General features: G+C 50.6%; 1 protein-coding gene across 1 annotated transcript in view; it reads right to left on the bottom strand.

Annotated features, from left to right (window-relative positions):
- CNGB1 (cyclic nucleotide gated channel subunit beta 1) overlaps nucleotides 1-17,766 on the bottom strand; it is a 64,776-nt gene that overhangs the window by 3,589 nt on the left and 43,421 nt on the right. The window contains exons 24-31 of the mRNA XM_012554164.1: nucleotides 17,156-17,278; nucleotides 13,932-14,073; nucleotides 13,026-13,185; nucleotides 10,677-10,774; nucleotides 10,498-10,581; nucleotides 7,719-7,837; nucleotides 6,663-6,809; nucleotides 2,641-2,857 (exon numbers count right to left, since the gene is read on the bottom strand). Of these exons, the coding sequence (XP_012409618.1) occupies nucleotides 2,641-2,857; nucleotides 6,663-6,809; nucleotides 7,719-7,837; nucleotides 10,498-10,581; nucleotides 10,677-10,774; nucleotides 13,026-13,185; nucleotides 13,932-14,073; nucleotides 17,156-17,278 (1,090 nt within the window). The remainder of the gene's footprint in view (nucleotides 1-2,640; nucleotides 2,858-6,662; nucleotides 6,810-7,718; nucleotides 7,838-10,497; nucleotides 10,582-10,676; nucleotides 10,775-13,025; nucleotides 13,186-13,931; nucleotides 14,074-17,155; nucleotides 17,279-17,766) is intronic.

The raw sequence follows: 17,766 nt of genomic DNA, 5'->3' as shown, positions 1-17,766 counted from the left end.
CAACTGGACCAATAAGCAACATCATGATAAATGGAGAAAAGATTGAAGTTGTCAAGGATTTCATTTTACTTGGATCCACAATCAACACCCAGAAGGAGCAGTCAAGAAATCAAAAGACAGATTGCATTGGGCAAATCAGCTGCAGAAGTCCGCTTTAAAGTGTTGAACAGCAAAGATGTCACCTTGAGGACTAAGGTGCACCTGACCCAAGCCATGGTGTTTTCAATTGCCTCATATGCATGTGAAAACTGGACAATGACTAAGGAAGCCCAAAGACGAATTGACACCTTTGAATTGTGGTGTTGGCGAAGAATACTGAATATACCATGGACTGCCAAAAGAAAGAACAAATCTGTCTTGGAAGAAGTCCAACCAGAATGCTCCTTAGAAGCAAGGATGGCAAGACTATGTCTCACATACTTTGGACATGTTTTCAGGAGGGATCAGTCCCTGGAGAAGAACATCATGCTTGGGAGAGGGTCAGCGAAGAAGAGGAAGACCCTCAAGGAAATGGATTGACACAGTGGCTGCAACAGTGGGCTCAGGCATAGCAACAATTGTGAGGATGGTGCAGGACCAGGCAGTGTTTCGTTCTGTTGTGCATAGGGTCGCTGTAAACGGAATTCACTCGAAGGCACCTAACAACAACTGTTTGTGGTGCCTCCATAGACTTTGGCCATGGTCTGTGTATCAGGAGGGAATTGGGTAAAATCCAAGCCTTTGTGGACACTCGCGGCCCCCCTTGCTCTGTCTGGCTACATCTCCACACAGAAAGAACCTGGAGAGAGAAGTGGCCCCTAGAGAAGGAGGTCCATGTGGTCCTCAGCTGCCCAAGCCCCACTTGAGGTGATGGGAGTGAATTTAAACGGAGCAGTCAGAGTGCTTGTGAGGAAATTTTCTCAAGTCATGGAATGTTGAAGGAAGGAAGCAGAGAGCGGGGAGCAAAGAAGTTTCTAGAACCCAACAAAGCTCTGGGAACCTGTTACTCTCTCTGTCTCAGTATTTTGGCATCTTTTGGAGCAGCTGCTCCACCCTCCTCTGTCCACTCTAAACTCTGACCACCCACTTCCAGGGGAGGATGCCAGGTGGTGCCCTCAAAGCATCAGGCTATGCGTGGAACCAGAGAATCATGGGAAATTCTCCACCATGTTCAAAATGCTTTTACAAATGTTCTCCTACTTGATCTTTCCAACTCCACGTGACATCCATATAGCATTCCGGGTCTCAGAAACCATGACGAGCTTCCCTGGGGTCATGGAGCTGGTGAGTGACAGACCCAGGATTTGGACATAGGTCTTTGGACTTGTATTTAAGAGCTCCTTGCACTCTGCCATTCTAGCCTAGTTATTCTGAATTACATCACCTTTTATCGCAACACTCGTGCAAATTTAATTCACATCTCAAGCTGCCTCGGTGACAATAGCTAACACCCAGGAGCCACAAGCCCCGTGTCAGATAAAGCCTTTCTCTGTACTGAGAACGTTCTTGGAGTCCATGCCAGAGTCATGTCCACTCTCTGAATTTCCCAGCCCCTCTCAGCAGCCAGCACCAAAGACTTCATGTAACTGGCTTGACCTTGCCCTTGGCACGCTGTGAGCCAGGCAGTCATGTCTTTCCTCAGCAGGGCCATCAGTGGCTGTGCCTGGAGAATGTCTGGGGACCTCTGGTGGCTTTGATGTCACTCACCAGACTCCTGCTGTCAAATGCCCCCTGGATAGGTCCCCTGGGCTCTGACACCGGCCTGTATTGAGACTGAGTTCATCCTGCCCAATCCCAGACCCCCCTTCCCAGCAGGCTCCCTGAAGGACAGTCATGAACAGCTATAATTAGTGCCATCATTCTAATTGGCATTCCTGGCTTTAGTCACAGAAAAAAAAACCCAAAATTAATTTTAAAATTCCCTTTAGATTTACTGGGGTGGGAACAGTTGGCACTGTGCCTGTCTGCAGGGTTTTGCCTTTCAAATCTTTTAAATTGTCACCAACACAGTATTAAATACGACAATGTCAGTGTCATCTGGGGAGAGCTGTGCCCTGCTCACACTCACTCCTCCTATGCTGCAGCAGCACCAGGCCTTCCCTCTGAGGAGCCGCCCCTCCCCCACTGTCAGTCTGGGGGTGAGCACGTGACCCAGACCTCTCCAGAGCACTGCATCCCCCTAGCCACAGTGATTGGGTCAGGAATTGGCATGTGACCCAATTCTGTCCAATGACAGTGAGCCCTGGGACTTTTGCTAGAATCAATGAGAAAGTTCTTTCTGCTGGAGTTGCTAAACTAGGAGGATGTAATCCTAGAGCGCTTGGGAGCCTGCCTGGGAATGAGCATCACCGAGGAAAGCAGAGATGAGAGAATGAGGAAACGAGTCTTGCTGGCATCCTTTGGGTCCCTGAATCCGGTCTTGCCTGAACTTTTTAATTACTTGACCCAATAAATTCCCTGTTTTCTTAAGCCACTTTGAGCTTGTACTCTGTCGCTTGCATTTCTGCCGCTTGCAACCAAATGAATCCTGGCTGATCTAAAGAAGGAGGAAAAAAAGATAAAACCCTAAAACTAAATGTGTGGTCTATCTCTGAGGCCCCTTGCTTTCTCCCGGGCACGTAGCAGAAATGCACGGGATGGCTGGGTTCCCGACTGCATTACCTGTTCCAGCAACTGTTGCTGTTTTGCCGCTGCCTCCAGCACCGCCAGTTCTTTGAGCCGAGCCCTGAGGTGGGCAAGCTTGCCGCCTTTTGCCCCCTTGGCGCCCAGCTTTCCTGCAGCAGCTAGCGCAGCATTGAAGAGCTTGGGGGTGCCCGCCCTGGGGGGAAGGATGAGCACGCTCTTCTGCTCCTTGGGCTTGTTGTTTCTCAGCATGCGCCTGAAAGAAAGCAGCACCCGCTTACATCACAAGCCCTCTCTGGGAGAGAAGAAAGGCTCATTTGTGTGGAACTTTTAAGTTGGAGTTGTGTGGTCGAGGTGGTTTGTGGCTAATGATTTTTGAGTGCTTTTTCTCTATCAAGCACAGTGCTAAGTACTTAACACGTAGCATCTCGCTGAATGAGCAGAACAACCATGATGACATGCATCTTACCGTCTGTACGTTATAGAGAGGGAACTGAGGGTCAGAGGGGTTGAGTAACTTGTCTGACCTCACACAGTTCAGAAACACTGGAGGACATGTTAATACATGGGATCAGAAATAGCATACTGGTTGCTATTGAGTCATCTCCAACGTGTGGTGACCCCATGTGTGCCAGAGTAGAACTGTGCTACAAAGGGTTTTCAATGGCTGATTTTTTGGAACTGGATTGCCAGGGCTTTCTTCTGAGCCACCTCTGGGTGGACTCAAACCTCCAAACTTTTGGTTAGCAGCTGAGCACATTAATGATTTGTACCACCCAGGGACTCCAGAAATAGCATACCTAAATGAAAAACTAGGACCCAAAGCTGTTTGCTTCTCCTTCTTCTGCGTCATCGCTGCTTCACCGTCATCACCATCAACATCGCCAGCACGTATTGTCTATATGTGTCAGGGCCTGTGCTCGGGACTTCACTCTGTGGTGGACAGACCCTAAAGTGGCCCTGTGATTACCACCTCCTACCGTTCGCCTCCCTGTGTGACCGCCCTCGCTTTGAGGGTGGGCAGGACCTGTGACTTGCTTTTAACCAATAGAGTAAAGCAAGGAAGATGAGAAGTCACTTCCGTGATTACCATACCTAGGATCATGACCTCGTCTTACAAGGAGACTCTCTCCCCTTGTGGCTTGGATGAAGCCAACATGGGAGGAGACAGGGCGGCCACTGCCAGCAACTACATGGGAACCGAGGGTCCCTCCGTCACAGTCAGTGAGAAACTGAGGCCATCAGCTCTACAGCTGCAAGAAACAATGCAGCCCACGACTGCGTAGGCTTGGAAGCGGGTCCTTCCCAAGCTGAGACTTGACATGAGAGCCAGCTCTGGCTGACACCTGGATTCCAGCCTTGCAGAGGACCCAGCTAAGCCACCCTCAGACTCCTGACTCACACAAAATCTGAGATAAGAAATGTGTGCTGTTTTAAGTTGCTAAGTTTGTGGCGATATTGTCACGTAGCAATAGATAACTAACACTTTCTCATTTCAGCCTCACTACAACCTTCATGGAGTCCCTGGGTGGTTCAAATGGTGAACACGTTCAGCAGCTAACCAAAAGGCTGGAGATTCAAGTATACTCAGAAGTGCCTCGGAAGAAAGTCCTGTTAGTCTGCTCCTAGAAGATCAGCCATTGGAAACCCTATGGAGCACAGTTCTACTCTGACACCTATGGGGTCGCCATGAGTGGAATCAACTCAATGGCAATGGGTACAACCCTCACAGGTAGGTCTTATTATTTGCTTTCATTTCCAAACGAAGATACGGAGGTCCAGAGAGGGTGAGCAACCTGCCCAAGGCCACACAGCTAGGAAGTGGCAGAAGGGAATTCAAATCCATGCCTCTGACCCCAGTGCCCCAGACCTTACTGATGACAACACCATGGTCATTATCTTCTTGGAAGCTGACAGCAGCCCTTGAGAAGAGGAGAGCTGTGATTATTATGCCTATGACAGTTGCGGAAACTGAGACTCAGAGTGGACAGAGTGACATGCGCAATGTTTTTAGGAAGTGACAGAGGCAAAGTCACAACCCAGCTCTTCTAAATGCATTGCGCCACCCCGTATCTCTAAATGAGGATAGACTTTTCCATCAAACAGAGCCCTGGCTTTGACAAGGAATTTTTCACGGAATTTTCTCATGTGATGAGTGGTTTGGCTCAAGAACAAATGCACTTCGCAGGCAGTCTAGTGGGCCCAGACTGCTAATTGGCAAATCCATTCATCAGGGCTCCAGCGCAACTTGTTTGTTTAAAAATGAGGCCATTACTGGCTGCTTATCTAATCAGAGGCAATGGGTTTAAATTGTGCGTATTGATATTAATTGCCAAAGACTTGCCTTCTCTAGCTGAGACTCCCACAGGGGAACATAAACATGATAATTCATCAGAGGCTTCTTACATGCCTGGCACTGTCACCTGTGTTATTTGAGTCCATAATTCACAGCATGACAGTTCCCGGGAAGGCTCAGCTTGGTACTGAAGTGACACAAAAGCAGTCTAGAGGACCCTCACAGACCGCTAATGGCTCGCTCTGTTTTGAAGCATTGAGCAGGCTCCTGTGACATTTCCAGATTAAAAAAAATCCATCCTTGTTTTCAGATGACGCTTAGCCCTATAATTAGGATTAAGCATTCACCCCAGGTGGTACAAACAGTTTGTGATGGGCTGCTAACCGAAAGGTTATTGGTTCGAACCCACCCAGTGGCTCCATGAAAGAAAGGCCTGGCAATCTGCTTCCATAAAGATTACAGCCAAGAAAAACCTATGGAGTAGTTCTCCTCTGTAACACATGGGGTCGCCATGATTCGGAATTGACTCAATGACAATGGGTCTGGCTTTTCTTAAATTCGTCCCAGGAGAGACTGACATTTTCACCAGTTTCAACCCCATCTCTTGGAGTGGCAAGCCAGAAACGTGAGCACTTCACTGCTTTGGGGCCTCGGGTAACCTCTCTGTAGAACGGGGAGCTTGGACAGAATCTCACGGGTGGCTCTCACCAACGCAGACATCCTGGGACCCGTGGCTCTCAGAGACAGGGAGAGCACGAATGAGATCCCCGCCTCTCTCCTCAAGCTCATCTGTCTAGAGAGCCGGTCACTCTGAAGAGTTACACCACATCCTCCAGCCCAGGGCGTCCTGCGCCTGCCAGGACCCATCAGCCCCCACGTTCTCTGGCTGCCTCCCCCAGCCTCCCAGCCTCCTCCAGGGGGCGCAGGCTCACCACAGGCACTGCGGAGGAGCAGGGGCTGCTGCACTGCTCTTGGGAGGCTTCTGCGGGACCCCAGCTGATCTGCCAGACCCTCAGAGTCAGAGGGATGGGATGACCGTTACCAGGGTGGCTCTCCTGAACCTTGCTCCTCTCGCGGGGAGGAGGGAGAGAGAGTCAGGGAGCCTGGTGCCAGTTCTCAGACATATACTTCCCTCTCCCTCGGAGGAGTAGGGATCGGCACCCAGAGCTGACATGGCTGGGGAAAATGGGCAGATTTTGTGGGAAAAGCTCGAATGAATGGCCTTTTGAAGGACCCAGTGGCTTCCCTGGAGTCCCCGGGTGGTGCAAACCAAAAGGTTGGTGGTTCTAGTCCATCCAGAGGCACCTTGGAAGAAAGGTCTGGTGATCTGCTTTCAAAAAATCAGCCATTGAAAACCCTATGGCGCACAGTTCTATTCTGACATGCATGGGATCGCCATGAGTCAGAGCTGACTCGACAGCCACTGGTTTGCTCTTCAAAGAAGCCAAAGCCATTAAAGATAGGAAAAGGCTGAGGAACTATCCCAGATTAAGGGAGATCAAAGATCACAGCAACTTTATGCCATGTGTGGGCTTAGATTTGATCCAGGAGTGGAAAAAAAGAAAAGAAAAGCTATAAAAGCCATTATCGGGACAACTAGCGAAATTTGAACATGGACTATGGATGAGATAATAGTATTGTCTCAATATTGAATATTTTGATTTTGATAAAAGCACTGTGGTTCTATAAGAGAAAATCCTTTTTCTTAGGAAACACACACAGAGGAATATATGGACTTTTTTAATGAAAAAAAAATTTTATGTACCTGGCCTTCTTCCGGAGTAACTTCTGAGACTCAGGATAATGCACCAAAATTTCATGCAGGTCCTTCTTATCCAGGATGAAGAGGTTGGTAAACCCGTGGGCCACCACGTTGGCCGTGCGCCGATTCCCGCCCCCAACAGCCAGCAAGCTGAGGCAGAGAAGGGAGGGAGATGAGACCATCTGGAGACTTTGGTTTTGGTGGTATTAAAATCTTCATCTTCCCCCCTGCGTTGAGTGCAATGGTGGCCCATGCATCTGACAGCCTGGCCCACCCTGCATATGTCCACACGTCCTGGGTTGCACTCATAGCAGGGCGCTCGGACCCACCAAAGCAGCTCTCAAGGACGTGGGCTTGCCCCCTGACCATTTCCCCTACCCTCCTTCCCAGTGGCGTCACTAGGGTTGGGCCACCCAGTGTGGTAAGTCATGGTGTCACCCCCACACCCACGGACCTCCTCCCATACCAGACCATACAGAATCCTTACTAATGTTTTTGTACTAATGCTACTCGTAAATTGTAATTTCTGTATTTCACTCCTTCTTTTCCTTTAATTACTACTTCATTCTCAAAAAAGTTATTGATACAGATACACAAATACTAATTACCACAATAATGCAGCTAAAACTCCAGAAAATTTGACAAAATCAGTGACTATAAAAACACTGGCAGCAATGAAAACAACAGCAAGTGCTTGTAGCCCATGCAGATGAAACCACGTGATTTGATGAAGCATCATTATAACTGGGTAATAAGGACAGCTCTGACTGAGGGGCATTAGAAGGTTCAAAACGTAAATTAGCATAGAGTTTTAGCCTTGTTGGTATATTGATACATGCAAGCTGGGCTTATGAAAAATGTTCTTGTTGTTATAACTAACTGCAGGGATATTTTCATAAAAAATAATAAATTTCTGCTGAAACATTCCACAATAATTTTATAGACAGTTATTTTGGTGTCACCGCGTCTGACACCGGGTGTCAGTGTCCACACCCCCACATGTCACTGCTCCTTCCCAGCCTTTGCCCAGCTCCCCTCACGTCACCCCTCCTGTCTGACCTTATTTCTCCAAACACGGATCCAGCCTTCAGCACCACCAGCACAGACTTCCCATCAGGGCCGCCCAAGACCTGCACCTGGCCCGCCTGGATGATGTACATCTCACGGCCGATCTCCCCCTGGAACAGAGAGGGGGGCCAATTCCTCTGCCCACCCCCACATAGAGAAGCAGCAAGGGCTGACCCCGCAGCACAGAGGAGCCTGGGTCTGGTCCTGGCCCTGCCACCGACCTGACGTGTGGTGAGGAACCAGTCACTTCCCCTCGTGGCCTCAGTCTCCTCATCTGTGGGTTGGGGAGAGTGATCACGCCCTGCCCTGCCTAACTGACAGGTTTATAATGAGGAGTGAGTGGTGTCGTGGAAGGAAAATGTTAGGGAAGCTGGGAGGCGCGGGTGTAACAGTATCCTGCCGGTTCCCAAGCATACACACGGATGGAGGGCTCAGCAGTCCACACGACAAACTCTTATTCATGCCTAACTCGTATCAGGAGTTCAGGAAGTATTTGCTAACTGAGATAAGAATGGTAATAACAACTAGCAACAACAATAATGTTGTCCAACACTTAAATGGTGTTTTTCTGGGCCAGGCACAGTTCTCAGTGCTTTGTGTGGTTGAATTTACTTAATCCTCAACAACCCTTGGAGGCAGGAACCCTTTGCCCAAGGTCACAAAGCTAGGCGGAGGCTGACCCAGGCAGAAAATCTGGTTCTGGTGCTCCTACTCTCAACCCTGTGGTTGTTAGGAGCTGCCAGGTCACTTCCCCGTGTAACAGAGTAGACCTGCCCCATAAGGTCTTCTTGGCTGTAATCTTTACAGAGACAGATTGCCAGGTCTTTCTCGCACAGAGCCACTGGGTGGGTTCGAACTGCCAACCTTTCAGCTAGCAGCTGAGCATTTAACCGTTGTGCCACCAGGGCTCCTCTCTCAACCCTAAGTTAAACCAGATGGATGAATGAAGGACGGAACGCATAGCTTGCTTTGGACTGCAATCAGACATGCGAAGTTGGCCACGGACCTTCCAGTGCTCACGCCCTAATGGGCCTCTGCCCTGGCCCACTGCCCGTCAACACACCTGGCACGTTTAAAGGGCTAAGATCAAGGACAGGCAACTAGGTTACACTTTCAATTCATTCAACAAAATTTCCTGGGCATGTCACACGTCCTCACAACAAAGAGGAAGAAAGTTTCATTTCCCTGTTTCCATGTCCAATGTTAGAAATGTGGCCCAAGCGTAAGGAATATAAGGAGTTCACCCTCACTTCCATTCAGCAGCCCCAGAGTGGCTCCAGGGTCTTAGCGAGATAGGCGCAGAGCAAAACTGGCCAGCAGAGGGCACTGTTCAGAAGACACACTAAGGACTCAATTCCACTTTTCATTGCAAAGGACCCCAGCAACCTGATTAATTTTTTCTCATCTAAAGCAATTTCTACATTACCCGCAAGGATAATAGCAACACAATTGCGCCTACTCTGTTCTAGGCACAGTGCCAAACTCTGTATGTACATCTTATTCAATTCTCGCAACCACCCCATGAGGGAAGTACTGTCAATATCCTCACTTTACCAAAGAGAAGATGGAGACTCAGAGAGGGCAAGCCACTTGCCCAACGCTGCACATCTAGGAAGTGACTCCAACGTCAGACAAATCACTGTACTGCTGCCAAACCCGTCTTAGCCTCTAAGGCTGCAGATTTAAATTCTCGGCCATCTGCAGCTTCCCCTTCCATTCTTTCCCTGGCTGTCTGCTTTCAGAAACTTCACTGCTGCACAGCACGCAACCTGGACACAGGGGTCTTCTTGAGGCTAGCAGGGTTCCTGAGTCTTACAGGGGTTGCTTGAGCAATATTTTCACCCCTACACACACATCCAGCCTTATTACTGCACTGCACAAGAAGATTGCAATCTGGGTTCCTGTAGGTCCTGACCACTTACTCAACAAGTGACCTTCATCTCTCCTTGAATCTCAAAGAGTGGGAGCAGAAAGGGTCCTAGACACTGTCTAGTCTTGGAAATCAAACCCAAATGTTTTCCGAGGTCAAGTGGGTGATGTAAAGGAGTGAAGGGAGGCTGGTGTGGGGCATTAGGGAGTGGTGGGGCCTGTGGCAGCAGGAGAAAGCATGATGCCCTCCTTCAGGGGCAGCCCCTCCTCCACTCCAGCTGACTCTTGCTATTTGAGAGAACAGGGCCCAGCATCAGCAGATTTTCTAAGTTTTCAAGTGAAGCTAGAAATTTGGATTTTTATGTGAAACTTCCCCATTTTTAAAGGTTGGAAATTAATTCAACTTAAAAAAAAAAGATTGAACCAAAAAAAAAGAAAAAAGAAAAAATCACGAGCTATGTCTGAGCTGGATTGTACACAAGGGCTATCAGTTTGCAACCTCTGATCTACTCATGCCCCATTTTCCTGATGGGAAGACTGAGACCTAGAAGCAGTTTCACGTACACAGTCAAGGCCCTACTCCTCTTCAGACTCCTCATTTTCCTTTTCTGCAAAGTGCGTGCCCTGGTCTCAGACCTCGATGGTCCCAGGTCCAAGGGAATTGTGGAAATGCTTGGCAAAGTGTGAGGCACATCTGTGTTCACTGCCCGGAGCCTCCTAATCCCAGCCACGCTGGGAGCTTTCGGTCAGGTCACCAGCACATGGAGCTGCGGCCCTCTTTCCTCCCAGCAATTCCACTCTCCCCTGGGCCCTTCACAGGCACCCTTTCCAGGCCAGCTCCTTGAAAGGCAACAGAGTTGTAAATTCCAGACCCCATCCACAGTCGTCTCCAGCCGCTCACCTTCTTACACACGTAGTCGTTGGGCAGGTAGACAACAGAGCGAAGCCTCTTCAGCATGTCAAAGATCATCTGCCGGTCACAGCCCTGTCCCAGAGAAGAGGGGAAGGAGCCCCGTGTAAAGGCGGGTGTGGCTGGGGCCTCCCAGAGCCCGAGGGGATGGGATGCTGGGCGCGCCATACCTGGAAGAGGGCCACTTTGCTGACGATGTCATAGTTCACATCGATGGCGAGGTCCAGCCTCATCTTGGCCGGAAGCTGCACCATCAGCTCTGACTCATCTGCGAATGAGACCCTGGACTTTTCAGAGGCAAGGCCAGACCCCCTCCCTAACACCCATCCGGGCCGAGAGTGCACACTGGGCTGGCCGGCTCTGGGCACACACTATCCTGCCACATGGAATTCCTCTGGGTCAGAGTGCCCTGTCTCACCTCCAGCCCTTCGCAGATGCTGTTCCCTCTGCCGGGAGCACTCCTGTGCACTTTCCTAACTCCTACCCATTTTGGGGGTTCAGCACAAATGTCACCTCCTCCAGGAAGCCTTCCCTTGACATCCCCCCCAGCTGCTATGTTAGTAGCCCTGCACTGTAGCATTTATCATACCCTTTACTGCAACTGGGAATGCTCTGTCTTCCCCACTCACACTCTAAGAATGACATTAGCAAGAGCTACCATGTATCTGGGAGTACCTGGGTAGAGCAAACGGTTAATGCGCTTGACTGCTAACTGAAAAGTTGGTGATTCAAATCCACCCAGAGGTGCCTTGAAAGAAAGACCTGGCAATCTACTTCCAGAAAATCAACCACTGAACACCCTGTGGAGTACAGTTCCACTCTGACACACATGTGGTCGCCATGAGTCAGAATCGATTCAACAGCAACTGGTACTGTGTATCTAGTACTTGCTATGTGCCAGGCACTGTCTTACAGAGTATTTTACAAAGATTATTTTATTAAACCTTCACAGTAACTCAAGGTGCACGTGACTATAATCCCCATTTTACAGATGAGGAAAGGGGGCTCAGTGAGGGCTGTGATTTGCCCATGGCCACTCAGCCCAGGAGGGATGGAATCAGGACCCCACCCAGGCCGTGTGGCACCAGAGCTGCCCAGTAGAGTGGGTGCTACATTGGCTTTGCCCACCCTGGGGTCTGCGTGCCTGGTAGAGGGCCGGCCCTGGGATGAATGGGTGCTGTATTCGCCCAGGTCCTCAGGAGGAAGCTCAGCTCCCAGAGTTCTGAGCACAGCTGCACTAACCCAGCTCCGATGCCTCCCATTGCACCCCATGATTATTATTTGTGGGGTAAGCTCTGGGTCTGCGTGACTGTAGGCATGACGGTGCCTCTCTGGTTCTTAATGTGCTCCTCTGTAAAAAGAGATGACACAGGTGTCATAAGGCCACCACAGGACAGAAGAAGGCAATGGTTGCCAACGTGCGCTGTAAACCACAGCGCCACCTGCAGTAGCAATGGATGATGACGAAGATTCTAACAGTCACGGTCCACAGACCTGCCGACACCCCCCACCCCACCCCGTTCAGGAGACCATAGGGCTGAAGTGTGGGAGTCTCACCAATGCAGTGGGGCCCTTTTGTTTGGCTGTGGGGAGGGGGCGGGTCTAAGGTACAGGGCCAGTGGCCTGTGGGCTTCCCGGAGGCCTCCAAAACCATGTCCAGGCCCTGGGAACAAAATGACTCGCTCCCAAATATACAAAGAAAACTGGAAACAATATAAATAAGTAAATAAATAATTAGCACATTCGCATTTTCTGAAGGCGTCAATTGAGAAATCTATGAAAACGTCACTACATTTGGAAACAATTTACAGGTAAGATTTGCCCACTTTGCAGGAATTACTGAGCACACCCCACCATTGCTAAGGAAGGAAAGCTAATGGTGAAGTAAATGTGTTGTTGAAACAGAATAATTTCAGAAGCAAATTATGACATCAAAAAAATTTTTGATTACATATATATATAGAGAGAGAGAGTGTCCCTGGGTGGTGCAAATGGCTTGGCTGCTAACTGAAAGGTTGGAAGTTCGAGCCCACCCAGAGGTGTCTCAGAAGAAAGTCCTGGCAATCTACTTTCGAAAAATCAGCCATTGAAAACCCTATGGAGCACAGTTCTACTCTGACACACAAGGGGTTGCCATGAGTCAGAGTCAACTCAACAGCAAGTAATATATATATTTCGAGAGACTGATTGATTGATTGGGAGTCTTCCTTCTTTCCTGTTTTAAATTACACTGTGACAGGGATGCATTCAACCTGAGTGAACTGAGGTGGGGCAGGGCATCAAGAAGACAATCCCTTCAAGTCTTCAGGGATCTTGTGATGGCCCAGGCTCGAGGGGACCCTACAGGCCTCCCTAGACCCCCTTGCATAAATGTTGTAGCCACAGCCAAGAGAAGCCCCAGCCCTCGGGTCCCCAGACGCGCAGAGGATGAGCGAGGGAGGAGACCAGCACAGCAGGGTGCTGGACAACAAGAGTCAGGCTGGAAGAGCTGGTGGCAGCCGGGAGGAGGCCAGTCTTACCCAGCATGCCTTGGGAGTGCCAGGTGTACTCGTACCAGGTCTTGACGCGATTCTGCGCGGACCTGGGGATCTTGTAGAAGTTCATGTACTTGACGGTGCTGTCCATGCAGCTACGGTAGTAGGTCTGTCCCGCGGTGGCAGCTCCGACCACATCTCTCATCTAGGGAAATGGTTGGGGATGTCAAGGAAGCTGCCGGGTCAGAGCGCAGGGCTATTAAACGGCTCTGTGAATGTGCCATACACACGTTTACTTTACACAGGCCGGGGAACATGCTCGCATGTCCACACACGGAGAAGGTTTTACTGGCGGGGGATGTTCTGCCTCCAGCGTGGATGTGGGTTGGGGAGGAATGAGGCTGCTGGTCCCCCTGGTGCCCTTGGTTCCCTTGGGTCATGCAAAGAGGGAACACCGCACTGGGCTGGGCTGGTTCTGGTACAACGTGGCTCGTGATGCCAGCGGCTCCCCTGTCTAGCCCCACGCTGGAGGATGTGTGAACCAGGTGAATGTCCTTCAGGGCAGAGTCCTCCAAAGGTAATTCTGAGAACACCTGGCTGTTGCTTGTCACCTCGTGCACTGACTGGAACACAAGATGCTCCCCCAGCACCTTAGAAACCACCAGGGAGGTCCGTCAAAGGAGCCAGATCCTCAGCCTTTGCAGAAACTATTCAACCCAGGCCTTCCCGACATCTCAAAGGGGCTGAAGTCTCAAATGGGAAGAGGCTTCAGAACCTTCGCAGTGGGACCTAGAGTAGGGTGTGCCCCCCTTCACTGGCAGGTCCTGGAGCTCCAGGCATCTGACTCTTAGGCTTAGTCTGAAGGGAATGGACACAGATGGTGACACCCCAGGCATCAGCAGGAGAGGGGCTTTGCAGGCAGGTGAGAAGCCAGCCTGGTGACCCAGCTACCTGTCCGATCATCACAGAGAAAGCGAAGACACCCGTGAAGTAGTTCAGCAGCTGGAAGACGATTTCGAAGAGCGTCTGCGGGTCGGGCAGCCCTCCAATGGTAATGAGGGTCTTCACAGCCCAGTAGTAACAGCGAATGTAACTGGAGAGAGAAGAGAGAGGGGACTGTGGTCATCACATCACCTTGGCTGGCCTGGCTGCGACACCTCCCATAGGTGCATGTGTGCAAAAACCCTGGCCAGCTCGTAAAGGCCAGAAGTCAATCTCCATGCATGCACACACTTAACAGTTCGCGGAGCGTGTTTGTAAATGCTGTCTGGTTTGATTGTGGCTCTGACCCAACACTGCAGGGTCATGTTGTCATTCCTATTGGCAGATATGAAAAGTGAAGCTCCGAGCGATTGCTCAGAAAGGTTGTTGTCGGTAGGATGGGCACGAGTCTTCCAACTTCCTCCTTTGAAGAGGAACTATTCCTTCGACTTCTACAATCTTTTCTATGCGGCCACCATCACGTTGGCTCATGGAAAGCAAGGAAACCCAGGAGATACTCAATCTCAAAGTTAGAAGATATCTTGGGGATCGTCTTTTCTGATCCTCCCTCTTGCCCACCCATTTTCCAGACAGTGAAACTGAGGCCCCAAAGGGAAAAGGAGCATCCACGGTCACCAGCTGGAGAGTTTCAGAGCTGAACTAGAACCCAAGGCACTGTCTGCTTCTCCGAGCTGTCACCCCACCGTCAGTAACCCCCCAATAGAGGGGAGTGAACCAGTGGGTAGGGGGTATGGGTATTGGGGTCCCACAGGGTGGCAAAAGGCATAGAAAATGCCCCCAAGGTTGTCTAAGTATCACAAAGCAGCCAGAGTCCCTCATACACCTGTCCATGTCTTCAGGCTGTGCCCTCCCAGGGATAAAAAGAGAATGTGGACACAGGAGCTAAAGACTGGCCAGTCCTGGCCGGCTTTCCTGTGCTTTCCTGCTCCCTGCCAGGCTGCACAGGACCCCCTCTGAGCCTGCCCTGACCCCCAATGCACTCAGGGGCACTGCTCAACTCTGAAATCAAGACCATCCCTCAGCTGGCAAACCATCCGGTCTGAGAATGACCTCAAACCCATCCTCCCCTGGCCTCTGTTCACCACTTATTTATGCAGCCTATGGTTAGAACATGGGCCCTGGGGACAGACCGCCTGTGCTCAGACCCAGCTCTGCCTCGTTCCAGCTGCATAACCTGGACAAACTATCCAATCTCTCCAGGCCTCAGTTTCCTTCTCCGTAAAATGGCGATGTCAATAGAGCTAGACAAGGTGCTAGACGAGCGCCTAGAACATTGTGGGTCCTCAGTGAATGTCAGTCAGTATCTTCATCATCGGTGCCTGCCAGGTGTCTGCAGTGGGAACAGAATGGACCCGCCAGTGTCCTCACGAAGGGCACCATCTGGTGGGGACAGGCAAGTAAATGTGCACTGATGGCTGGAAGGGGGATGCAGAGGTTTCTGGGGACTGTGGGGGGGGGGCTCTACCTTGGACAGGGCTCTGGGTCTCTATGCACCTCCTCTGCCTAGCCAAGCCCACAATCATACTGGTCCTAACCACCAGAGGGCGCCCAAGGTAGCCTTATCCAGACTGCTGGGCCCCAAACCCTCTAGATCACTCTCCTAGAGGTGTGTGTTATTGCCCCTGGGCCAGGAACAAGAAGTCTCAGGATGGATGTCCACAAAACTCCAGCTTTTCCCCAAACCCTTCCTGGTCAGAGGAATCTTCCACTGGCATGGCACTTCTTAGGGGCTTCCCTGAGGTCCTCGTGTCTCCCTCGCCCTCCACGCCCCAACCTGGACAGAACCAGAGCGGGAGAGCTGTGGGATAGAATGAAGGATGCAGCATATGTAGGAACTCAGGTCCTTAAGCCAGCCCCTGGCACTCAACAAATGGCAGCTGCTTCAGAAGCGATTATTTTTACTATTAACCACGATGTTGGATTCTTGAGGAACCTCATTGGACAGCGCCGCTCCAGAGGGTAAGGTTCAAAGTCCTCTCTCATATGAACTTGGCCCCACCTATTTTCCAGACACTTCCACACACCACGTCCATCTCCTCTAGCCACACAGGGCAGTTCCCGTTCCTTGGTTCCACATTATTTTATAACTCCCCGCCTTTCTTCATGAGGTTCCCTCCACCAGGAATTCTCTGCCCCTCCTCTCCACCTATCAAGGCCAAGATCAAACATAACTCTTCAGCAAAAGCCTCTCCTAACTCAGGAAGAATTGGCCATACCCACACCCCTTCCCCACCCCTTCCACAGCACTGGGCACCGAGCTGGCACCTTTTTATTTTTTCATTGAGGCACATGGGACAATGGTTAAGACCCTGCAGCCATCCCGACACTGCCTGGGTTCAAATCCTAGCTAACTTATGAACTGTGTGACGTTGGAAAGTCTTTTCACATCCCTTACCTCATCTGCAAAACGGAGATGATAATTGTATCCATCTCGTGTGATTGTTGGGGTCCCTGGGTGATGCAAACAGTTAACACACTTGGCTGCTAACTGAAAGGCTAGCGAGTCCACCCAGAGGTGCCTCAGAAGAAAGACCTGGTGATCTACTTCCAAAAACTCAGCCATTAAAAACCCTATGGAACACAGTTCTACTCTGACACACGTGGGGTCACCATGAGTCAGAATTGACTCAATGGCAACTGGTTTGTATGTGATTGCTATTAAGGTTAAGTGAGTTGCTACCACAAGTGCTTAGAACAGGATTGGTACATATAAGCACTCTACAATGCTTGCTGTTATTATTACTATTATTGTCCTCACCATACTTATTTCAGCATGTCCCATAAGTATGGTAGCTTTCTGCATGAGCACACAGGTTCCCCCTTGTTTCCCAGCTCCCTGGTTGTTAGCGATGCCTGGGGAGACTGTGTGGAGAAGGATTCTGTGGTTCATTCCTTCTCAGCTGTGCATGTGGGGTGGACGAGTGGCTACAGATGTGCAGCGCACTTGCCAACCCTCCTAGAATTTGAGATGCTGAAAGGATCTTTCTATAGGGTCTTGTTCATGTATGTACACCCCTCTGTCTGGCACAGAGGCTTGAACCTCATCATGTCAGTGACTCCTTGGGAACAAGGCAGCCTCAGCAACATGGCGGCAATGAAACGCCTTTGTACTGTGAATGATAAAGAACAGGAATGTCGCCCAGGCACGGCCCCAGAGGAAGGCAGTGACTCACCTGTTTCCCACGCCATCGTAAACCCAGTGAGTGGAGCCGAGGCCCTGGTAGGCCGAAGCCCAGTAATACAGACATGAGTTCACGTGTAAACTGTAGAGCAGGTACGCTGTGGTCCTGATAACCCTGTCCAAGAAGGAAAAGGTGTGAGCACAGCAGCAGAAAGGGTGGTGGTGACATCTCACCCCGGGGTCAGGACTGCAGAGGACGAGTCTGTCATCACCTCCTCCACGTCCACCACAGAGATGCCCCTGTGAGAACTGCATGGCCCTGCCCAGCTGCCTGGCAAGATGGACACCTGGCCAATGAGACCCAATTGGGCGGGACAATTGGATGCTCTTTTGAGACTATGCCAGTTAGGGATGGTGACACTTGAGTAGAAAGTTGTCAAGACTTGGGGCCAGAATTGGCACAGGGTAGCAGAGCCATAGGTGTGCACAAGTTCTGGGGGAGTGGACAAGCCAGCAGGGAGTGTATGCTTGAGGAGGAGAAGGGAAGGGGCAGATGGAGGCTGTGCTGCCCCAGGAGAGATGTGGAGAGCAACCTTGTCCTCCAAGTGCAGCCTGCTGGTCTTCCGTCCCACCCTTGGATATCTTCGAGACAGCCCACTGTGC

This window comes from Trichechus manatus, unplaced genomic scaffold (genome assembly GCF_000243295.1).
Source record: "Trichechus manatus latirostris isolate Lorelei unplaced genomic scaffold, TriManLat1.0 scaffold00014, whole genome shotgun sequence".
Taxonomy (NCBI): Eukaryota; Metazoa; Chordata; class Mammalia; order Sirenia; family Trichechidae; genus Trichechus; species Trichechus manatus.
The sequence above is the reverse complement of the archived record's forward strand: the minus strand, read 5'-3'. Positions and strand labels throughout refer to the sequence as shown.